The sequence below is a fragment of the Zingiber officinale genome, chromosome 4A (genome assembly GCF_018446385.1).
Source record: "Zingiber officinale cultivar Zhangliang chromosome 4A, Zo_v1.1, whole genome shotgun sequence".
Taxonomy (NCBI): domain Eukaryota; kingdom Viridiplantae; phylum Streptophyta; class Magnoliopsida; order Zingiberales; family Zingiberaceae; genus Zingiber; species Zingiber officinale.
This window is the reverse complement of record NC_055992.1, coordinates 151,377,736-151,402,609: the sequence shown is the minus strand read 5'-3', so window position 1 is coordinate 151,402,609 and position 24,874 is coordinate 151,377,736. Positions and strand designations below refer to the sequence as shown.

The window sequence follows — 24,874 nt, the reverse complement described above, 5'->3', positions numbered from 1 at the left end:
TAGCTAAACGTTTAAAAATTCCAGATTAAATCATGAGAAAATACAATCAGGGGAGGGGGAAAATTGATGCAGTATGAATCCGGCAAAATGGCTAGTTCAGAAAATAATCAAAAATAAACAAAATCTTATTCTAGAGGGATGGAAGAAATTTTACCTTTCTTTCTTCCGTTCCTCCTACTCTCGAATCTGCTCTGCGAGGAAGGAACTAAGATCGAAGGGTTCAGAGGAGTTGAGGAGCCGTGAGAAGATTAGGAAGGGTAAGCTGACTTTGATTGAGGAGATGGGGAAATGCGAGATTAGGGATCTCGACTTGGAGGAGTTGGGCCGGCGTGAGGAGTTTTGCGTGAGGAGTTTGGGTCGAGATTAGGGTTCAGAGGAGATCACGCGGCAAGGAGAGGAGAAGGCGCTCGTGGAGAGGAGAAGGCGCTCGTGGAGAGGAGTGGAGAGGAGAAGGCGCTCGTGGAGAGGAGAAGGAGAGGAGAAGGCACTCGTGGAGAGGAGAAGGAGAGGAGAAGGCACTCGTGGAGAGGAGTGGAGAGGAGAACTCGTGGAGAGGAGTGGTGAGGAGAAGGCGCGCGCGCGTTGAGGGTTTAGAGTTTAGCAAAGCGAGGGCTGCGAATTTATTTTAAGTAGTTTAGGGGAAACATGCACAACACTTTAAAAAACGTTTTTAAAAAAAATGTTGTCTTTGACCATAAACAACAACACTAAAGACAACACTTCATTAAAAACCGTTGTCTTTAGTAAAAAGTAAATACCATAGACAACGCTTTTCACTAAAAGCGTTGTAAAACAAAGAACGACAACGTTTTTATTAAAAAGCGTTGTCTATTGGGTGTTGTTGAATGCAAAAATTCTTGTAGTGGAGGTAGCCAGCCGGATCTGTCCGACCGGCTGAACTTCGTTACCCGTAAACCTGTAGAGCGGGGTTGTCATGGGCAATAGCTCGGCTCGATCAATTTGCAGCTGATCGAATGCCTTCTTGAATATGATGTTGACTGAGCTCCCTGTGTCGACAAATACGCGGTGAATGGTATAATTAGCTATTACCGCTTTGATGAGCAGAGCATCGTCGTGGGGTACTTCAACTCCTTCCAAGTCCCCGGGCCCGAAACTAATTTCGGGTCCTTCTGCTCGTTCTCGGCTACAGCCGACCGCATGAATCTGAGCTGCCGGACGCTCGCCGTCGGCCCGCCAGCAATAACGTTGATCTCGTCTCGGGAAGTATTGCTTCTATTTTCCTCTTCCCGAGCGGACGGTCGAGACCGTTCTTTGGACGCTCGGCGATTCTCCTGCCTCGGAGAACGATGCCGATCGAGAGTTTATTGCCGTGGCCTACCAGCTCACGTCCGATCGGCTTCATGAGTTCTCTGTCGCCTGTCGACTGAAGGAGACCGTCGTCCGGCATTCCGGGGCACAGGATGAGTCACAAAGGGAAGACTTCGGCAATCCCTTGTATTGTGCGTGTCCGTCCGGTGGAAGGAGCAGAACATCGGGGTCCATTTCTTTTTTGCCTTGGGCCGGGCGGCAGCTACCTCTTGCACATGGGACACCTGATCCGTTGGGATCCTCTAGCCGTCGCTGCGGCGTCGCTTCCGCCGGCCTCACCCGTCGACCGCCGTACGTTGAGTTCCACCATGGCTAGCTGCAGCTCTCTTCTGCAAATTGATGACGTCCCGGTTCAGTCGTCACCGCTATGATCAAATAATTAAACGCGCCGGAAATCAAATCCTCGATTCTCCAATCCATGATCTAGAGCCGAATATCATGCAGCACATTTATTTCCGACGGGAATATCAACGTTGAATGGCTGATGACAAGCGATTCAACACTTTACTGTACTTGAGCTGCAAAATGGTGGAGGAAGGCCGTTCGGAAGTCCTTGAAGCTTGTGATGGATCCGTCCGGCAACCTCCGAAACCACCGTTGAGCCGATCCCGAGAGAGTGGTAAGAAAAACTCGACACTTTACTCCATCTGTGTATTAATGGAGAGTAGTTGTGTTATCGAACTTACCCAGATGATCATCTGGGTCAGTTGTCCCATTATACTCGCCGATCGTCGGAGGCACATAGTGCTTCGGCAGAGTATCTCTCAGATAGCCTCTGAAAATTGACGATTAATCCTCTCGGGTGATGCGTCCGCTCGGGGGCTTTCCCCTTTCTGTCATCTCATCTAGGCATCTCATCCGAAGAAGATCCCCTATCTCTATGAGCTGGTACGACTTCAGGGGTGCGGAATAGGGCTCGATGAAATGCAACGGTGGCCGGTGGTGCTTCCGCTCGACCACCAGACACTGATGTCGCTTGCTGCTCCGGCCGCTCGGCTGTGACTTTCTGTTTTTGCTCCACGAGCTTGGCGGCCCTTATCTCGATCAGAGCGTCGAGTTCCTCGTTCGAAAGCGTCACCATGTGTTGTCGTCCAGCCTCGTCCATTGCTTCCGATCGGATGCAGGAGCTTTCCCACAGATGGCGCCAAATTGATCCTGTCCGACTGCTGAATCAACGAACGCTGGGCACGTGGCGCTCTCCAGGTCGCCGATGTAGATCTCCGGCTAGTCTCACTAAGCTCCGGCGAACCTGCACAGAAGTCGGGCCGGGAAGGGGTTCCCGGCGGCGACCCTCCGACGCTCAAGTCAGGCAAGCAAATAGTGAAAAGAGTGGCTCCAAAGGTCTTGAACGCGTACCTCCGGCGAAGTCTGCGGCTCTTTATATAGAGCGGTGAAAGAGTCTCTACACGCCCACCGAGGCACGTACGTGTCCGCAGCCCATACCTCGGTATGTGTTTGTCAGAAAGCTTACCTGACGCCATACTGCAACAGTCCCATCGCGCCTTCGATGGGACAACAGGACACCCCGTTGTCAGACTAGGAGTATGGCTTAGCCATACGACTTGACGGCTGTCAGCAGATGTTCCTGTCCCTATTTACCCACCGCCGGCCAGGACGTCCATCCGGCCGGCTAGACGAAGAGCGCCGTCCGGACGACCCTAATTCCCTGCGCCGGCCGGACGACGCGCCCATTACGTCCTGCCTTCTCTTAGGCCTTCCGCTCAGTCATTATTTACTGTTTCATTGAGCGTCGGAACCCCGATCCCTGTCAGGGCGCCTTTTACTATCAGATGTTTACTGGCAGACCAACGGCTTGCCCTTTTCTCATGAGTCCGGTCGGCTCACCCTTCTTCGACGGACCACCTGACCTTTTGACCTCCACGTGGCGTTGACCCCTCTTTAGGGGGTCCCAGGCTCTTACCACCGGATCACTCTAACACAAAGAACACGGGTGGAGGGGTCGATTGGGTTTCCACCAGCTCCTCCTCCACCCACTAGCTTTATGCATGCACCAACAGAACCAATTAGCTTGCCGCTCGTGCCCCCGTCACCACTTGCATATCACCGGACCCTATTTTGCACACCAGAGAGGCCCCAGGGATCATCTTCTGAGAATGCACCTTGTAAGATACGTCAATTAAATAATAAGTGTTATTTGAGAAATAATCTTATAGAAATTTTTAAAATTTTAGGAATTTTTCTAGATTTAAACGGAGTCCGTATGATATGTTTAAGGGGATAAATCAATTAGACTTTGATAATGTCCATTTAGAATATCACTTAAGTGGGCGTTAATTGATTTAATTAATATAAGGTTGTGATTAATTAACCTAAATATATATAATTAATTAGTTAATTAATTTAAGTAAATATATATAATTAAACCTAGGCTTTCTTTACCTAATTCACCCGAGCCTCTTCTCCTCTTACGAACCTGACTCAATCATTGCCCCTTCTCTCGTGCCCCTTCTTGTGTCACCGCAAGCATGAGTTGTTGCCGTTGGCTCCTCTTCATCCACAAGCAACGCCGATGACTATAGTGAGGGTCATTGTCTGATTGTTTTTTTTCTCATGTGTTCCCCCTCGCATCTGTGACTCACACCACTGTGACGCCATCTGCTTGACACCATCGTCATCATTGCACCGCTCACCTCCAGATTTTGCCAATTTGGAAAGAAGATCATGTTGGATCGAAAGTGCTAGAAGGGGGGGGTGAATAGCGCTCGTGACTTTCACTTTCATTTCGGAAAACTTTCGAGTAAACGCAGCGGAAAAGTAAACAATGCAAGCGCAAATACCAAGGATTTTTTACTTGGTTCGGAGCCTGGGGCGACTCCTACTCCAAGGCCCACGCTCGTTGAGCGTTTACTTTGGGCAATCACTATAAGAATAGGAATATTACAGTTTGAAATACAATTAAAGTTTATACCGACAATAGAAAATAATAAGTTTGAAGCTCCTGGTCATCGGGGTCTTGCTACAACTTTTCTAGATCGTCTTTTGAGCAGTACGGAGAAGACAGATTACGATTTCGATGTTGTTTCTTATTGCTGCCCAAAGATGCCTTATAAAGCCTGTTGAGGGTGCCTCCAACACCATGGAGGGCGCCCTCATCCGCACCGAATCCACAGCGTGGATGAGCTCTGACCACTTTGTAGCTTACCCGCTTGAGGGCGCCTCCAACCGCATGGAGGGCACACTCCACCTTTGTCTAGGGCACCCTCAAGCTCCATGAGGGCGCCCTCTGCTCAGCATCCAGGGCACCCTCTGCCCTACTGTGCGGAGGTCATCAACTAGTGACTTGAGGCACCTCCAAGCTCCATGGAGGGCACCTCAGGACTGTTTATCCGAGGCTTTTGCTTCTTTTTCACCCCTGCAAGATGAGTTAATCCAAAACACAAAACATATCCTACAAGATAGAGTTTAGCACAACAAAATAAGTTAAGCATAAGAATTTGACAGTCATCGGACTGTTCGGTTTTGACTTCGAATTTCCAACCGGAAACCCTAGGTCGAACCGACGCCTACTGTTCTCACCGGGGATGCGTCCTCACCTACTCCACTCAGGAGAGTTTACTTGTTGTCAGTTGATCCTCCATACCAACTGGACTTTTGCTTAGCGCACGAGGCTCCAGGACTTTTCGCTGGACGTCCGCTCTACGACCCGCCCAGTCTTTCACCTGATTCACGACACCAGGACTTTCCACCTAGAGTCCTAGACTCTAGGACTTTTGCCCGAAGCCCTCGACCCGCTAAGACTTCTCGCTTAAGGTTACCACCCCCTAGGACCTAGGGTTACCTTCCCTTAGAGTTTTCCACCTGCCTAACCGCAGCTAGGACTTTTGTCTAAGTACACTTAGGACTTTCCTACAAGCTCATTCAAATAGTTGAGTCAAGTATAGGATAGGTAGGTTTTACCCTTTGAACCTTTCCTTGTGAAGATCTGGTTGCTTACTGGTTGATAGTAGACACGATGTTCTTGAACAATATTGTCATTTGTGTAAATAGTGCCAAATCTCACCCAAGACTTTCTCTGATACAACTTAGTTCTCATGAGTGTGTTCGTTCTTGGCCATGAACACGCTAAGTTCTGTGAGAATCTCTAAGAATATGTGTCACCAATTCTCTTCAAAATGGCCCTACTTCTTTCTCACATAGGTGATCCCTCGAGAGTAGTCATCTACTCTTCTTGATCACTAAAAGTCGTGTGCTTAACCTCCATCCTTCACTGATTCATTGGGTCGTTCCCCCACATTGTGTCTAGTTAGTGCAAATTAGTTGTCTCTTTGAACCTAGTTATTGGGATCTCCAGTCAGCATAGGTTGGGTGCCCTCTACACTGGTCGTAGACAACAACATCAAGCTCATTCCTCATGATGAGCTTGCAACTAACTTTTGATTTAACCCTTTGGTTAGCGGATCCGCTAGGTTATCCTTTAACTTCACATAGTCAATCGTGATAACTCCCATTGAAAGTAGTTATCTAATGATATTATGTCTACAACGTATATACCTAGACTTACCATTATACAGATGGCTCTGTGCCCGACCGATTGCTGATTGACTATCGTAATGTATGCAAATCGCCGACATAGGTTTCAGACATCTAGGAATATCACCTAAGAATTGTCATAGCCATTCAACCTCTTCACTACATTTGTCAAGAGCTACAAACTCATATTCCATCATGGATCTGGTTATTACGGTTTGTTTAGAAGATATTTTTGTAGGACCGTTGGACCGGCTAGAAGGGGGGTTGAATAGCCCTATAAAAATCAAAACGCAAACACCCTTCTCGAACTCTTAAATTAACACTTGCAAAATAATCAAAGCAATAAACTAAGATTAGAAAAGAAAACGAGGCACCAGGTTTGACTTGGTTACAATCGGGGAGGTTGTTAATCCAAGAAAGATGATCACACTAGAATTTCTCCTTCAGACGGAGAAGCCTCTTACAAAGTTGAAGCGCACAACAGAAGCTAACTACAGAAAGCGTACAAGTGTTTGAAAGAAATGCGTGAGTTCTGAATGAATTGAAAGCTTCTGGACCAAGGCTATATTTATAGCCTTGGTCGGGGCGCCTGGAAGGGTTCCGGGTGCCCTGGGGGATAAAATTTTATCCCCCAACGTTCAGATCGAGTTTTGACTCGATCTGGTTAAAATACTGGGTCTGGGCGCCCGGAAGGGTTCCGGGCGCCCCGGGTTGCTCCGGGCGCCCCGGACTGTTCCGGGCGCCCCGGAGCCCAAAGTCAACCAACATTGACTTTTTCATCCGAGGACCACTGCTCCGGTTTGGTTCGGCTCGGTCCGGGTCTTTTACTCCGGATTCGCTTGCTTGGGTGATCTCTGCTACCCGAAATAGGGCTCACCCGAACCTAAGTTCCGGTCTTCTCGAGCGGGCTTCCCTCCGGCTTCTCGTCCCTCAGAATCGCTACGTGTTTCCTTCTCGTCCGCCGACGTACTCATCCGCAGTCTTCGTCCCTCGGACGCACTGCGTGCCGTCCTTCTCGCTAGCTGCGTCTCTTGCTCCCCGAGCAATCTTCCGCTTTGATTTTCGTCCCTCGGAACCACCGCACGCTTCCTTCTCGTCCGCCGGTGTACTCTTCCGCAGCACCTCGTCCCTCGGACTGTCGTCCTTCATGCTAGCTGCGTCTTCCACTTAACTACCTGTGCTCCTAAGCTCCTGCACACTTAGACACAAGGTTAAATACATACAGGACCAAACTTAACTTGTTGATCACACTAAAACAATCTTGGGGTTCCAACAATCTCCCCCTTTTTGGTGTGATCAACCCAAGTTAAGCTAGGGTTAAAATACACATAAAATAAAATTAAGTAAATTAACTTAATTTGCAATTTAAGTGCAAAAAGATAGAAAAGATAAAAAAAATTAAATCTATCTACCTCCCCCTAGACTTATACTTTCCCTTCTCCCCCTTTGATCACAAAAAAATGAGGTTCCAAGAAAAAACAATCTAAGGGTTAAAAATTTAGAAAAAAATTTCGAGTTTCAGGAAAAAGTTTTTTTTTTTGAGAAAAACTTAGGAATTTTTGAGAATTTTTCTAAGTAAGAAAAATCCTAAGTAACAAATTTTTGAAATAAATTTAAAAAAAATCCTAACTTAAATTTTTGAGAGTTTTTAAGCAAAAAAAAAATGACTTAAAAAAATCATTCTAAGTAAGTAAATTTCTAAATTGAAATAAAGTGTTTTGAATAACCTTTTAAAAGCACTAATTAATTCTTATATTAATGATTTATTAGTAAGTTAATTAAACATTTATTTCAATATTTTGGCTTTCAGGTCGTGGCGAGGCACTAGGCTTTGGTTATTGGAGCAACAACCACTTTCTTGACAAAGCCTCATAAGGAAATTCTTTGTTTAATTTTCTCACTTAAAGCGCTAATTTTAATTTTACAATTTAGTTTAGGCATGATTTAAGAACCCAATATAGGTTTCACCCTACTGGATTAATTAAAAATCTTTTAGGGACATATTTTCTTAAAATGTTCCTAATTTATCCCGGATGATATTTAAAATATCAATTTAAATTATTAAATCTTCTAAAATTGGTTTTAGACGAACATGCATAGTTTTTCAAGTTATCTACTTGAATTTTCAAATCATCATTTTCAAGTTTCAATTTTTCATTTGCTATTTTTAATTTATCTAATTCTTCTAAGGGACAAGACTTAGCTAGAATTACTTTTAAATTTTTATTTTCACTTTCTAATTTGCAGCAATCTTTTGTTAAAAGTTTAACGAACTTAAACATTTTATCGGGAGGAAGAGATCGTACCTGACTTACCTTGTCGATCTCGCTGTCCGTTTCTTCCCCTGAGTTGCTGCTTTCTTCCGACGTGTCTCCCCCTTCATCGATGCTCTCGATGCTCATTTTGGAAGAGCTTGAATCGCAGTCGTCGTCTTGATGACTCGCCATCAGTGCGAGTCCGGAGAATGCTTCGACTTCCGATTCGGACGACGTATCGTCCCATGTCGCCTTCAGGGCCTTTCGTTTTTGGATAGGCTTCTTACCATTTTCCTTGTCTTTGTTCTTCAGCTTGGGGCAGTTGTCCTTGACATGCCCTTCTTCGTCGCAATGGTAGCAACGGATCGTTCTTTTCTTTCTACCCTGTGGATGGTTAGTTTTTCTAGAATTGTATAATTTCTTAAATCGTCTTATCATCATTACCATTTCCTCGTCGTCAAGAGAAGATTCCGATTCAGGTTCATCTCTCGAAGCTTTGAGGGCGACGTTGTTCTTTGGCTCCCTCATTCCTGCACATCTTGACTCATGCACTTCAAATGTTGAAAAAAATTCTTCTAATGAAATTTTTTCTAAGTCCTTCGAAATGTAAAAAGCATCTACTAGTGATGCCCATTTTGAATTTCTAGGGAAGGAATTTAAAGCGTACCTGAGCGAATCTCGGTTACTTACCTCTTTTCCGAGATTCGAAAGTCCGGTGATGAGCTCCTGTATCGTCGAGTGTAGATGTGCAATTGTTTCACCTTCTTCAAGACGGAGGTTAGTGAGCTGGTTGCGAAGTAAGTCCCGTCTCGCAAGCTTGGCTTCGGATGTTCCTTCGTGTAATTCAAGGAACTTCTCTCAAAGCTCCTTTGCCGAGTTGTAGGTGCCGATACGGTTGACTTCTTGTGGCGGAAGTACGATTAGCAGATGAAATTCTGCTTTCTTGTTTGCCACGTACTCGACCTGCTCTTTATTTGTCCATTGATTTTTCGCTTTGCCCTCGGGAGCTTCAAAACCGAGTTCCATTGTTAGTAATAAATCAAAATCGGTACCGAAAAATACCTCCATGTGCTTCTTCCAGCATGCAAAGTCCCCCTCGAATTTTGGTGGGTGGATGTTAGATCCGGCCATCTCGTTGCTTCGTTCGGCGGTTAGTCCTCCTGAAGCGTCTCGGCTCTGATACCACTTGTAGGACCGTTGGACCGGCTAGAAGGGGGGGTTGAATAGCCCTGTAAAAATCAAAACGCAAACACCCTTCTCGAACTCTTAAACTAACACTTGTAAAATAATCAAAGCAATAAACTAAGATTAGAAAAGAAAACGAGGCACCAGGTTTGACTTGGTTACAACCGGGGAGGTTGTTAATCCAAGAAAGATGATCACACTAGAATTTCTCCTTCAGGCGGAGAAGCCTCTTACAAAGTTGAAGCGCACAATAGAAGCTAACTACAGAAAGCATACAAGTGTTTGAAAGAAATGCGTGAGTTCTGAATGAATTGAAAGCTTCTGGACCAAGGCTATATTTATAGCCTTGGTCGGGGCGCCTGGAAGGGTTCCGGGTGCCCTGGGGGATAAAATTTTATCCCCCAACGTTCAGATCGAGTTTTGACTCGATCTGGTTAAAATACTGGGTCTGGGCGCCCGGAAGGGTTCCGGGCGCCCCGGGTTGCTCCGGGCGCCCGGAAGGGTTCCGGGCGCCCCGGGTTGCTCCGGGCGCCCCGGACTGTTCCGGGCGCCCCGGAGCCCAAAGTCAACCAACGTTGACTTTTTCATCCGAGGACCACTGCTCCGGTTTGGTTCGGCTCGGTCCGGGTCTTTTACTCCGGATTCGCTTGCTTGGGTGATCTCTGCTACCCGAAATAGGGCTCACCCGAACCTAAGTTCCGGTCTTCTCGAGCGGGCTTCCCTCCGGCTTCTCGTCCCTCAGAATCGCTACGTGTTTCCTTCTCGTCCGCCGACGTACTCATCCGCAGTCTTCGTCCCTCGGACGTATCACGTGCTGTCCTTCTCGCTAGCTGCGTCTCTTGCTCCCCGAACAATCTTCCGCTCCGGCTTTCGTCCCTCGGAACCACCGCACGCTTCCTTCTCGTCCGCCGGTGTACTCTTCTGCAGCACCTTGTCCCTCGGACTACCGTCCTTCACGCTAGCTGCGTCTTCCACTCAACTACTTGTGCTCCTAAGCTTTTGCACACTTAGACACAAGGTTAAATACACACAGGACCTAACTTAACTTGTTGATCACACTAAAACAATCTTGGGGTTCCAACAATTTTCACCTTGATGTTTTGATAAATGTTGAATCATATCTATCGATATTCGTGCTAACGCAGTATCACCCTTGGTGAATTTTTCAAGAATCTTGTCCACGTAATGAGACTAACTAAGACCAAGTCCTTCTGTTGTTCTAAGAATTTTGATTCATAGAATCACATCAGCTAGGCCTATGTCTTTCATGTCAAATCTTGAGTTCAACATATCTTTAGTGGATTTGATTATCTTATCATTACTCCCAATGATAAGTATGTCATCTACATATAGGCACAAGATGACATAGTCATTCTCTACGATTTTCTTGTAGATACATTTATCATATTCATTAATCTTGAATCCACATTCCTTCATGGCATTATCAAATTTCTCATGTCATTGCTTTGGTGCTTGTTTCAAGCCATATAATGACTTCACCAATCTACATATATTATTTTTCTGTCCTGACACAGAAAACCCCTCAGATTACTCCATGTAGATTTTCTCTTCTAAATCCCCATTTAGAAAGGCAGTCTTTACATCCATCTGATGTATTTCGAGATTCTATAGAGCGACAATAGCCAACAATATTCTAATGGAAGTTATCCTCGACATTGGAGAATACGTATCAAAGTAATCAAGGTCTTCTAATTGTCGATATCCTTTGATTATCAATTGTGCTATCTGACTTCATTGTCTTCTTGAAGATCCACTTGCAACCTAGTAGTTTACTTCTAGGAGGAAGATCCACAAGTTCCCAAATGTGATTTTGCAAGATAGAGTTTATCTCAGATGCAATTGCCTCTCTCCAGTGAGGTTCATCAGAAGAGCCTACAACTTCTGAGTAACTTCGGGGCTCACTTTCCAACATGAAAGTGATAAAATCCGATCCATAGATTTTTTCTACCCAAGCTCTTTTGCTTCGTCTAAGCTCAATCTCCCCTAGTTCCTCATCATCTTCACCTTGTGTTTCATATACCCATTTTGAGGATCTAGCATCCTCTCGGGTCTTATACGAAAACACATGCTCGAAGAATGAGGCATTTCTCGATTCTATTATCAAGTTCTTGTGTATCTTAGGTATTTTTGATTCATACACAACAAATCGATATGCACTGCTGTTCTGTGCATATCTAATAAATATGCAATCAACAATCTTTGGTCCTATCTTAATCCTTTTCGGATTAGACACCAACACTTTGGCAAGACACCCCCATATTCGTAAGTATTTGTAGGACGACTGTCTTCCATTCCACAACTCATAAGGGCTCTTATCTATTTTCTTTCGGGGCACCTTATTTAAAAGATAATTATCTATTAACACAGCTACCCCCTACATGAATTGGCGATCCAGAGCTCAATAGAAGAGCATTCATCATTTTTTTTAGAGTTCGATTCTTTCGATCAACAACTTTATTTTACTGAGGAGTATAAAGAGCTGTTGTTTCGTGTTTGATCCCATATTCAACACACAACTCAACAAACAGTGATACATATTCACCACATTGGTCACTTCGAACCACCTAATCTTTCTATTAAGCTGGTTTTCAATCTCATTCTTATAGAGAGAAAATTTCTCTATAGCTTCATCCTTACTTTGAGAAGATACACATAATAGTATTTTGTGTTATCATCTACAAAAGTGATGAAGTATTTATTACCACCACGTGTTGGCGTACCTTTTAGGTCGCACACATCAGTGTGTATTATGTTAAGTGGTTCCTTACTTCTTTCAATATGTTGAAAGGATGATCTTGTCATTTTCGCTTCAACACAAATCTCACACTTGTGTTTTGGGTCAAGGTGGAATGTAGGTATGCTTTATATATTTATTAATCTATGCAGTACATCATAGTTAACATGTTCTAGTCTACCATACCACAAACATAATGACTCAAGCATATAAGTAGAAGAACTTTCATTTTTATTTATCTTGGGCCTAATGATACATTGAGCTTGAATAGCCCATCAGATAAATCCCTTCCTATAAACATTCCATTCTTGGACAATACAACTCTGTCCCTTCTGAATCTTCGGAACATACAACATATTGTTCAGAGTAAGGTCCTTGCTTGAAGTCATCTTCAGTACCACCTTTCCTTTGCCCATAATGTCTGAGGTTGCTGAGTTCCCCATGAACAGTTTGTCTCCAGTGACTTCTTTGAAGTTGTGGAGCAGCTCTTTGTTACAGCACACATGTCTAGTGGCTCCAGTATTGATCCACCATTGCCACAGGTTTGAACCGACCAGGTTCAGTTATGAGACCACTGCGCAGAGGTCGTTCATTTTTGGTCTCTCATTCAGGTTGACCTCCTGCTTCTTCTTCGGCTTCCTGCACTCCGAAGATTTGTAACCCACTCTGTCACAGTTGAAGCATTTCCTAGAGAACTTCTTCTTCCTGATGCCTTCTCTGGGTCCCATCTTGGAAAACTTGGCATTCTTCCGTTTCGAGCTTTGACCGTGCTCGACCACATTGTCTTTTGCAGTAGCCTGAGAGAACAACTTTCTCTCTGAACTCTTGTTGTCTTCTTCGATGCGAAGTCTAACAATGATTTCCTCTACATTAATCTCCTTCTGCTTATGCTTCAGGTAGTTCTTGAAGTCCTTCCAGCTGGGAGGCAGCTTCTCAATGATAACGGTCACCTGGAAGGTTTCACTCAGAACCATCCCTTCTGAGTGGATCTCGTGCAAGATCACCTGAATCTCCTGGACTTGGCTGATCACCGTCTTGGAGTCAACTATCTTATAATCCAGGAATCGACCCACGATGAACTTCTTAGCCCCTGTATCCTCCATTTTGTATTTCTTGTCTAGGGACTCCCACAACTCTTTAGCCGTTCTCTTTATGCTATATACGATGTACAGTGAGTTGGCAAGACAGTTGATGATGTAGTTTCAGCAAAGGAACTCATAATAAGTCATGTTTCCACTGCACTGATGATTTGCGCATCAGCATCCTCAGCACGCTTGAGAGGGTCAACGGTCAAGAGCCGAACTAGATTGAGCGTGGTCAGGTAGAAGAGCATCTTCTGCTGCCACCTCTTGAAGTTCAGTCCACTGAACTTCTTTGGTCTTTCCTCGTGACTGATTGACACAGTTCCAATTGGGGCGGAGGGCACCTTAACATTTGTTTTGTGGCCATCTCAACAGAATCAAATCTGTTTCAAGATTGTTAAAACAAATAATCTGTTGCCAGAGATTTACAAGGTATTAGCTAAATTTAAACTACACTGAATTAAACTCAACTTATAGTTGAGATGACCTGAGCGAATAATCTCAGGCTGTCAGCAGGGGCTGGTTTCTGTTACGAGCAGAAGAATGGCAGAGTGGACTGTCGCCGAGTAGGGAGATCAACCGAGAAGCAACTTTCAGAGCAGACCGACCAAGTGGCTGGCCGAGCGGAGTGACCGAGCGGAGTGACCAAGCGAGCTTATAGCCGGTTGGGTGAGTAGAGAGATCGAGCGAGTTGAAGGTCGACTAGGCAACTTAACCGAGCGAGCTTGACGATCGAGTGTCGAGCGAGATCAAGGTCGGTCGAGTAGATAGACCGAGCGAAGCAGCCAAGTGGTCGGTCGAGCTGAGCAGTAGAGTGACCAACCAAGTGAAAGGGCGAGCGACCGAACAAATTGGAGGTCGGCCGGGCGAAGAGGCTGAGCGAGCTGGTGGCTGGCCGGGCGAAGAATAGAAAACGAGATGGTTCCAGTCAGGAGAACAGAGCTGTCCGGGCAAAAATGCCGAGCGGAGAGGCTGACCGGGCAAGTGGCCGGTCGGGCTTTGAGCAGCGGACCGAGGTCTGTGATTGATGTAGTTTCCTTGAAATAAATTTGTCCACCTTCGGCTGTGTTTCGAGGCTTATTCGGGTCGTTTGTTTCTCAGGATACAACGATTGATCGTGATTCCCACCAAGATCTAATGGTCACGGTGAACTGAGTGACACCCGATTTTATCACAGACACTCTGCCGAGCAGGAGTTGCACGACAGAGGAGGAGGGGAACGAAGATGAAGAGCTTCTGCTTGTGTTGCTGTGTGTTCTCTGACTGTGATCGTAGCCTCCTTATATAGGAGCTCAGATCAACGACATCGTTAATGGTCGATTAATGACCATTACTCATCGAGCAATGAAACGTCGATCGTAATGCATCCGCTACATAACAGCAAAAAGTTTACGTGGCATCCGTTCCATTTGGACAAATTTTACTCCGATCGATCCAGTATTCGACACGCGTAGATCATGCTCACACACGAATCAATATGATTCAGTGCAATCCGAACCTTAGATTTGAACCCTTTGTACACCCACACATAAAAGAAAAACTCTCCTCATACATTTATTTACATCTTTAATAAATCAATATAAACTAATAACCATGTCTTAAAATTTTTAATATAAAATTAAAATCTCATTCATAAATCTCTTTTCTCTTTTATCTCATTTCTATTCACATCACTTATATTTAATATCATCAACATGTCGCATTTATGATTTTAAAGTTGAATTTGTAATAGTTGGATTTATTAGATCTATCACAGATGTATCACAAATATTTAAAATGATTTTAGGCTCTAACTATTAGGAATTGGATCAAAATTGTGTTTAGCGAAAACCATTCCCTATAAATCCTAAAATTTTCATATTTAATTATTAAAAATTCATAACGATTAATTACCTTTTAAAGTCATACGATTGACCTTCTAAATTACTCTATTTTCTCACACTCTGCGATGATGATTTTTTTTTTAATAAAATGATAATTATCTTTTAATAATTTTATTTTAATCATCAAAAATTAAAAAATTACCTTAAAATCTCTATTTTCTATCAAATAGATAGAAACTTAAATAGTTCTTTTGCATTTTCTATCAAATGAATTTTATCTGACTAAATTTTTTTTATCGAAACAAAATGCCTGACTTTTTCATAGAAAAGTTGTATTAGATGTGACCACAACTTTGGAGGAAATGGTGTTATATGGAAGAGGTAGAATGGAAACCCAATTTCTGATATCGATAACGAGGCAGGTAAAGAAATTACAAGTAACTTTATAACACTAGCAACGGAAACAGAGCACACAGATGGAAATGAAACAGAAACAGAGAATACACACTGCTTGGAGTCCAGTCTAACACGAGACCGAACTCTTCTTGCAAACTTATTTATTTAGGTTTTAGAAAAACTAAAACTCGAGTTTTATTTCATCTTCGCTCAGCCGGAGATCTCGATGGCCTTCACTTCCGGCTTCTTCACCTCCTCCTTAGGGATCGTCACCGTCAGCACGCCGTTCTCCATGCTCGCTTTAACCTGATCCACCTTGGCGTTCTCCGGAAGGCGGAATCGGCGCAGGAACTTGCCGCTGCTGCGCTCCACGCGGTGCCACTTGTCCTTCTTCTCCTCTCGTTCCTTGGTGCGCTCGCCGCTGATCTGGAGGACCCCCCCTTCCTCCACCTCCACCTTTACCTCCTCCTTCTTGACGCCGGGGAGATCCGCCTTGAGCACGTGCGCCTCGGGGGTCTCCTTCCAGTCGATGCGGGTGTTGGCGAAGGCGGAGGTTTCGTCCACGAACCCTGGCCGCGTCTCGGCGAGGGAGCGGAAGGCATCGAAGGGGAAGCCTTGGAAAGGATCAAAAATGTCGAGCGAGAAAGGGTCGAAGATGTTGCTGCGCCTCACGATCGACATGGGAATAGAGTTAGAATGTGTAGCTTGAGCTTGTTGTAGAAGACGATGGGTGCTTTGTTCGATGGTGATCGGAGTGATCGAAGAAGGTATTTATAGGATGGAATAGATGGAGCTTGAACTTTCCAGAAAGAAAAAGTTACCGCAGTCCAGATGGATCGTGGGCTGTTCTGGAAGTAGCCGGAAACCACTGGCTAAATTAGCCATGGGGACCACATTCCGGTAGAGTCTGGAGAGTTCGAGCTCCGTCCTCTGCATCCTTTACGGGAAGTATTTTTTTAATAGTATTCTAATATATATTTTATATTAAAAATATTTTTATTTTTATTATAATTGAATTTGATTAAAGTTATATAAATTTATTTTAATTATTTTAATATTATATTAAAAAAGTGACAATGCTTCTTTAATAATTAAAAAACATCTTAAATTATTAAATTACTCATTATGTCAAAATATAAAAAAATTTATTATTTTATTTTAATCAAAATTATTATATATAAAATATTATTACATCAAATTTCTTTTTATTAAGAAATTAATTAGTACTTATTGCAGTAGTTATTATATATTATATGAGTTAGTCTTAATTGTTATAATAATATATTGAAAATAAAAATATTTTTAAAAAAAAATTATTAAAGTGTCATTTTGATTTTTTTAAGCAACGTTCTTTTTTTTTTAAAAATACATAATTTAAAATATCTTTTAAATTATATTAAACGGATGGATGGATTTGCACCGTCTAGACCGTGTACAGCCTTTATATTGCTTGGAGAGTACTGTATTGCATGGCGCTCTCCCCCGATTGCCACATCCACGTGGCTTCAAAAATTAAAATCTTTCTTCACTGTCAAAAAAAAAAAACAAAAAAAACAAAAAAAATCTTTCAACAAGTGTCGCACACATCTCATTCAACAACCCCACACATCATATTTATATTTTTTCAAAAACAAAACTTAAATTTAAATATTAATTTTAATTAAAAAGAAAAAGAAAAAAATGCCGAGACAATTTTAACACTTCATTTTCTCTAAATTCCTTTCCTGACCTCGCTTTTCCCCCTACTCCATTCTTCTCCTTACCTGTGCTACATGGTGTTGTGTAGGTCAAGGGTAAACAGAAGCACGAAGAACAAACTAGAGACTTCCATTACTCCATCAATTCCTCCCTATAAATGCAGTGCCAACTTTAACTTCGAGATCGTGCCAACGACAGAACGTGTAATCTCTGCTCTAACATGTCTCTGCTCCAAAACATGCTGCTCGATCCATATGGAAGCATCTTCCATCAGTTCAACGACTCCGGCGACGACAGAATCCCCATGGACTGGAAGGAAACCGCGGCGGCTCACGTCTTGAAGGCCGACCTCCCGGGGTTCAAGAAAGAGGACGTGAAGGTGGAGGTGGAGGACGGCGGCGTCATCTCCATCACAGCCAAAAGGTCGCGCGACAAGAAGGATGATGAAGGAGAAGAAGAGTGCACGTGGCATTGCTCGGAGAGGAGGAGTAGCGACGGGCACCTCCGGCGGCGGAGGTTCAGGCTGCCGGAGGACGCGAAGGCGGAGAAGGTCAAGGCGTCGATGGAGAACGGGGTGCTCACGCTGGTGGTGCCCAAGGAGGACGCGAATAAGCCGCAGGTGAGGTCGGTTGAGATCGAGGGTGGAGACGGCAAGAAGAAGAGGTCGGAGAAAGGGAAGAAGAACAAGGACGAGATCGTTTGCTGCACGTTTTGGCATCGTTAATCGATTCATGTGTGTGAAATAATGTAATCAGTAGCCAAAGTAATCAAAATCCTACTAATTAAATTTATATTCGAACACGATGAACAGAAAGTTGATCATTGTTGCTGTAATCGATCGATAAACAAGAGTGCAGAAACAAAATTACAAATGAAAGAATACATGCATTCGCCTCGTGCCAGCTTGCGAGTCTTGTATCAGTTCACAGACAAGCAATCAGGGCGACTTATGTTAACAAAATACAGAACTAATGTACATTAACAGGAGGAGCATCGATCTTTGCACAACCCTCGTGGAACTTCTTTACTCTGTTTCAGTCGAAGCCGGGGAGTGCAGGGTCGAGGATCTCGTAGTCCTCAATTTGGCAATCGACTGCAATCCCCTGATGAACTGGATACCAAGTCAGCGATTCCGCTCCATCCCGTTGCGTTCCCAAATCTGTGAATAAGATCAAACTACAACGTCAGTATCTCGATTCAACCACTTTCTTTCGGTTAAACTAATTGGATTCACTGACTTTGTGGCAGAATCCGGTGGTCGAATAGTGCGTGGCTTTCTTCCAATCTGTCCCAGTTGTGGTACGCCTCTTTAACCAGATGATGCACGATGGCCTGCAGATAGATAGATCGATGTTCGAGCTTCAGTGATTCTCAGAGCTGTCGAGTTTAGGAGAAGAAGAATCGACAGTACTACTTACCCTTTGATGCTTGCTTAGTTGCTGCAATGTGAGAGTGATGTCGTCATAGACGATCCCTACCACTTCACAAATAGGGTTCAACCAGAGGCTGCACTGTGATCCTTGGTGCAGATAAAGCTTGTCTCCCACAGGGCAGGTCTTGGCATGAACAATTGTTGCCTCCCACACCTTGTCTGACATCCCAATTCCCAGTATCTGATCCATGGAAACCTTCATGAATTAGTCGATCGTAGTTTTTCGATTAACCGGAGATGAGGTAGATCGGTCGGGCATACCTTGCGGAGTAAGCGAGGGTCGACGGTCAGTAGCTTCAGGAATTCTTGAACAGTATGGATTTTTGCAGAGGCGAGTTTTTTGTGGAAAGCTCCATCTTTTCCGATCCTCTCCAGCCGCCACACTTCGTCTTCGAGAGCTGGCGGGTAGTGCTTCCTGTACACTGTTTCATGGATTGTGATCGTGGTTAGTTAGTTAGTTGATTTGTAGATCGATATGAGTCAAAGGAAGTCTGTGTTCACGTACGTTCTCCTCTGTGATCTTTCACCATGAAGGCGGCCGTCGTGGCTTCCTGAATCCTCTGCCCGTGGATCCCGGCGACGACCCTCGCGCCGATCCTGAACTGCCTGCTCCGGATCCAGCTCGAGTTGTCTGTGAAGGAGAGATCGGAGATGACGGCCGAGGCATCTCTCATGGTGATATTGACATCCCCCGTGATCAGCGGCCTCTTTCCCGTCCTCTGCTTCACGATATTCCGCTGGAATTCGGCGGTGCTCCACTCCGGCTCGTCCTCCGCCGGGAAGTCTCCGTCCAACACGACCACCTCCACTCGGACCGGCGACTGCAGTGGCGAGCTCAGGGGCTCGCCGGTGCGAGCGTCGACGATGACGAGCTCCAGCGGCTTGTTCTCCGCGCCGTCTATTTTGCTGCCGGTAAAAATGGGCAGCGAGAGCTGCGTCCTGAACACCAGCTTCAAGCTCGACGATTCCGGCGCCGCTTCTATGCGCATCGAGCTAGACCTGAGAGAGCAAGCGTCGAAGTCGGAAAAAAAGTTCTCATCTCTGCAACCGATTACAGCAAGGAAAACAACAATTCTTTTACCTATGGAACAAGCGCATGCTGCGGATCACTCCTTTCTCCACCTCTTCCTGCACCTAATCAATTTCCATTACGAAGAAAACGGCCATTAGTTCATCTCCTCAATCACCACAAGTTTCTCTAAATCGCAGAAATGGAGCATACCACTTTGCGAAGCAACGGCTCCAACGCCAAGGAAACGTTCTGCAGAGACTTAAACACCATCGCCTCTCTGACCACTCTGTTAAACAGCCATTATTATCATGAAAAACAGGATCATGCCATAAAAAAAATGCAGAAGTGGGTTCATCAAGGACTACTAACGTGGAAAGCGAAGGGATCCGACGACGGGCTCGCTCCTCGTCGGAGGATGAGTCGCGGTCTCGATCAGAGTCCTGGCGAAGCCTCTTGGCTGTCATCTCCTTCCTGTGTTACGGAAGGAAGAAGAGATTAGAGAGGTATAGTGTCGCTGTGATCTCGAGTACGGAGTATTTATGGAGAATGGGCATTGAGCTGTCGCAAGGAGGAGAATTAAGGAAACTGCCTGGAAGAAGCTTGGAAGGTGAGGTAAAGGGAGTTTGCAGTAGACAGTTGAATTGTGTCTGCTAGTCCAACCTCCAAAGTGCAGTTACTGAGGTTCTTCCGGTGCTCGTAATCTTTGCAGATTAACTGTCGAAGTGTTGGAAATTTCCATGAAGCAAATGGCAGAAGCTGCGGCATGCGATTTGGGCGTGGAATATTCAAAGTCGCAGACAATGTAAAATGGTTAGATGACGTGAGAGATAAGACGAGGCGGGTACGCTTGAAGCTGATGCGGTTGCTTACGGATGGTCCCCGCGTGAAGTCGAGAGTTGGATCGATCGTTTGCGCGTGAAGACGTGGGCGAAGACTCGACTTAGGGAAGATCCTTTGTCTGTCGACCTGCGTTTCCGACAAGAAATATAAGGAGCGATAGTCGACGAGATGCGGTTTGGTTCTTTTGCGCGTTCGGACTTCGGAGTCAACGATACGCAGTTCATTTTTTTCTTTCTTTTTGCTTTTAAATTATTATTATTATTATTTTATATTAAGTACTCAGATTTTATAATTTTAAAATAGACGGTACACTAAGTAAATTCAAAAAATACGGCAAGCCGACAACTTACATATACGTGTCATCAGAAATTTAATCATTGCAAAATCAAACTCTCACGGTTTACGAGAATGTCAAATCTCTTACCCTCCGCTGTATGCTGAGGCATTTACATTTGTTTTTTTGAATGGGGTGTGGTTGTTCATTAAGGAGCCATGTTCACTAACTAATGCTCTAAAAATGTTCAGAGTATATATATATATATATATATAGCTAACCCTATAAACTCACAAGATAATGAAGGTAAGATAATGAGGTGACTTCTCAAAATTAACTTGGGGCACTTGTGATGATTTAAGTATTTGGAATCATACTCAGTCACTTATACGTTGCACATAGATCGAATGTCATATCATTATTATATATATATATATATATATATATATATATATATATATAATTATGATATGCTGCGCGACGCTACAGTGCGCGACTGTGTGTATCACGCAGCATATCAGTTTTTCTTTTTTTTTTTAATTAATTGTTTTTTTAATTATTCTTTTTAACATTTCCTATTTTGAATTTTGAATTGTTTTTATTTTAATTTTGATTTTTTAATTCAAAATCTAAAAAAATAATAGATATTGTTTTTTTAATTTTGAATTAAAAGATTAATTAAAATATTTTTTTAGATTTTATTTATAGGTTCAGGGTTCTCAATTGGGTTATAATTTTTAAGCTATTATTTTTTTTTAAAGATTTTATCTCTTTTATCTCTAGTGTTTAGGCTTTCCAATTGGATTATAGTATTTAGTTAAAAGAAAAATTAAAAATGAAATAAATTTAAGTATTTATGGAATATTGTAATATGTTTAGGGGATATTTCTATGTGTTATTGATTTATATAAGAAAATGTTAAAATTTTTAAATTCAAAATCTTAAAAAGAATAATTAAAAAATGATTAATTAAAAAAAAAAGAAAATGGATATGCTGCGCGACGCGCACAGTCGCGCACTGTGGCGTCGTGCAGCATATCAAAATTATATATATATATATACACTTTTGATATCCTGCGCGCCCGCACAGTGTGTGACTGTGCGCACGCGCAGGATATCACTGATTTTAGTTTTTTTTATTTTTTGAATTAAAAAAAATAATTAAAATATTTTTTAAAAATTTTATTTCTAGGGTTCAGGCTTTGGGTTATAATATCAAAACTATTTTTTTTTTTTAGATTTTACCTCTAGGGTTCAGGCTTTGGGTTATAGTATCAAAACTATTTAGGATTCATGCTTTAGGTTATAGTATCAAAGCTATTTTTTTTAGATTTTACCTCTAGGGTTCAGACTTTGGGTTATAGTATCAAAACTATTTTTTTTTTAGATTTTACCTCTAGGGTTCAGGCTTCCCAATTAGGTTATAATGTTTGGTTTTAAAATAAATTTAAAATAAAATTAATTTAAGTATTTATTGAGTATTGTAATATGTTGAGGGGATATATTAATGTATTAAAAATTTATATAAGGAAATGTTAATTTTTTTAATTTAAAATATTAAAAAAATAAAAAAAATAAAAAAAAAGTTATTAATTGATCTCCTGCGCGACGCGCACAGTCGCGCACTGTGCATGTCGCGCAGGAGATCAAAACTCTCTCTCTCTCTCTCTCTCTCTCTCTATATATATATATATATATATATATATATATATAGAGAGAGAGAGAGAGAGAGAGAGAGAATAGTTATCTTAGGCACCCAATTTGGACGACCAGGGTGGGCGACCTCGAGCTATAAGGGTCGCCTGCTCATCATGGTCGCCAAAATTAGATGACCAAGGTCACAATTATATATCTTGCGTACACGTGCCTCTTTGCATAGGAGGGGCCTCCCATGATGTGGGCGTTAACCACTCAGTTAGTTACACACCCTGGGCACACACACCTAGGGTGTATCATAATAGGTTCGATATAGACACTTGGGCCCACCTTATGTTGCACATCTTATGCACACATAGTGCATTTTTTTTACTTCATAAACCCTAAATATTATACCACAAATCATAAATCTTAAGGCCTAAATCCTAAACCCTAATTTTTTTTTAAAAAATACACTAGGTGTTGGACGTATATCTTGCACGCCCGAATGTGCACCTGATAAGAGCGCTGATGTAGTAGTGGTTGACCTCCTAATGTCACGTCAGCGCCCCTCATGTGGACACTTAGGCTCAGGGTGGTGCACAATAGAACATGTATATAGTTTAAGCTCCCAGTTATGCCAATAAGCTTTTGACTCTAGGGTCTAGGGGTTGTGTTAGAGTATTAAGTAAAAATTTTTGTGTGTGTGCGTGTGTGCGCACATGCACGCATGTGCGTGTGTGTATATGTGTGAGATCCGGGTAAGGATCAATAGGATGCCTTGTAGATCAAAGGATGGTGAATATGCCAAAGTAGTTCCAAAGATAGGTTCAACGTCTGACTCTTGGCTCCTGAGCCCCTTGGGCTTCCTGGCTTTGGAACCTCTCGGGGCCTCTAGGCCCCGAATCCCCTCGGGCTTTCTTATTCCTGACCTTCTTGAGACTCCTGCTTCCTGACCCTCTCAGGACTCTAGGACTCTCGGTTTTGGCTCCACCTTCTCAGGATTCCTGGTTCTTGACCCTCTTGGGACTCTCGGTCTCAGGACTCTCGGCTCTTGATCTTCTCGGAACTCCTAGCTTCCGACCCTCTCGAGACTTCTAGCTCCAGGACTCTCGGATCTTGACCTTCTTAGAATTCCTAGCTCCCGACCCTCTCGGAACTCTTGGCTCCCAACCCTCTTGAGACTCCTAGCTCCAGGACTCTCAAATCTTGACCTTCTCGGAACTCCTGGCTCTCGATCTTCTCAGGTCTCCTAGGTCACTAGCCTCTTGAACTTCATGTTTTCTCAATAATACAGAACAAAATATCAAAACGGAAAGAAAGTCTGTTAATCTTGTTATATAGGAAAAAGTCGATGGCATGACTAAATCTTGCACTATTTAGGGAATAACCAGCATAAAAATTAGAAAGGAAAGAATTTGTTAATCTGATCATTTTTAAGAAAAAAAAAGTAACGACTTGATTCAATCTTACATTGTTTAAAGAATTAAATAATGACCACGTAAAAGAAAAAGGGAAAAAGGTCAATAGCTTCTCTATAAAAGAGGATCCTTTATAACTTCCCAAGTACGCATAGACATACATCACTCTACATTTTAGAACCCCAATCTTTATCTTCCTCATCTAACTTGAGTGTCAGAGTGACTATGCCGGGGAACTCCCTGGCCATCACCCTAACCTCTTTTTTTCTATCGATTTTCTTCTACACAGGTTTTAGATCACATCATCCTCCTCCTTGTCAATTAGCAATTGACGATTAAGTTGGCCATCTAACCAGCTCATAGTGAATCATCAGTCGATGTTCGCACGTAGGATCAAATTGACGCCATTTGTGGGAACACTGAGTTAAGACCTGCCTTGGAACATAGAGATGGATTATATCAGAAGACCTAAGGTCATAGCCATGTCAATAGAGAACTTCAATAAATTGATGGTTGCTATGGTACAAGCAGTGTTAAATGGATAACTCCAGGTCGTCTGCCAACAAATGTAACGGTAAGTGGTAAATTTAGGATCATATGTTATTTCTATTTTTGGGATTTTCAATATGGAAATGGAGATTTTGGATTTTGATTCTAAATCTAATAAATGAAAAACAATGCAAGTAGAAAACTAGGAAACTAATCTAATGCTAGAATGAAATCTAACTAAGTGTTAATAATTAACCCACAACGCATTATCACTCTACGCTATGGACTAACCATCAACACAATTAAACTAAGGAAAGAAATAGAAAAGAATTAAATGAAATCTAATCTAATAAATGAAAGATAATGCAAATAATAAAGCTAAACCTAACCTAACTACAATTGCAGAAATTAAGAGGGCAACATAAGTAAAGCATAAAACGAAACTAGCATGTAACGAAACCTAAAGCATGTAACAAAACCCAAGCTAATCTATCCTAATTGCATTCAATCAAAACTATAACTTAATGAAATTGGAAGAACAAGATAAAGCAAGAACTAAACAAACTAAAATGCATCAAATTAAATCTAACTATTGGTTGAAGCAATTGATCGAACACGTTGTAGACATGAAGCTAATTAAGCATAATAAGTGCAATTCAAACATGGAAAATCATTTCAATACAAGCATTCAATAAGAAACTTCAACACAAGCAATTTGACACAATTAACAAACATTAACATGAATAAAACTAAGTTA

General features: G+C 42.8%; 3 protein-coding genes across 3 annotated transcripts; 1 reads left to right on the top strand and 2 right to left on the bottom strand.

The window, feature by feature from the left end:
* Positions 1–15,343: 15,343 nt before the first annotated feature.
* On the bottom strand, positions 15,344–16,095 carry LOC121971696 (16.9 kDa class I heat shock protein 2-like). The gene has a single exon (XM_042523087.1). It carries the CDS (start codon positions 15,995–15,997, stop codon positions 15,527–15,529), a length of 471 nt encoding a protein of 156 aa, XP_042379021.1. The 5' UTR covers positions 15,998–16,095; the 3' UTR covers positions 15,344–15,526.
* A 1,089-nt stretch (positions 16,096–17,184) lies between these two features.
* LOC121971695 (16.9 kDa class I heat shock protein 3-like) lies at positions 17,185–17,805 on the top strand. The gene has a single exon (XM_042523086.1). The coding sequence runs from the start codon at positions 17,235–17,237 to the stop codon at positions 17,736–17,738; it is 504 nt and encodes a 167-aa protein (XP_042379020.1). The 5' UTR covers positions 17,185–17,234; the 3' UTR covers positions 17,739–17,805.
* A 13-nt stretch (positions 17,806–17,818) lies between these two features.
* On the bottom strand, positions 17,819–19,985 carry LOC121971694 (protein SAR DEFICIENT 1-like). The gene is made up of 8 exons (XM_042523085.1): positions 19,828–19,985; positions 19,669–19,744; positions 19,528–19,580; positions 18,952–19,445; positions 18,708–18,868; positions 18,433–18,627; positions 18,253–18,346; positions 17,819–18,173 (listed from the first exon to the last, which is right to left on the bottom strand). The coding sequence occupies exons 1-8, from the start codon at positions 19,920–19,922 to the stop codon at positions 18,049–18,051; spliced, it is 1,293 nt and encodes a 430-aa protein (XP_042379019.1). The 5' UTR covers positions 19,923–19,985; the 3' UTR covers positions 17,819–18,048.
* Between the last annotated feature and the right edge of the window lie 4,889 nt (positions 19,986–24,874).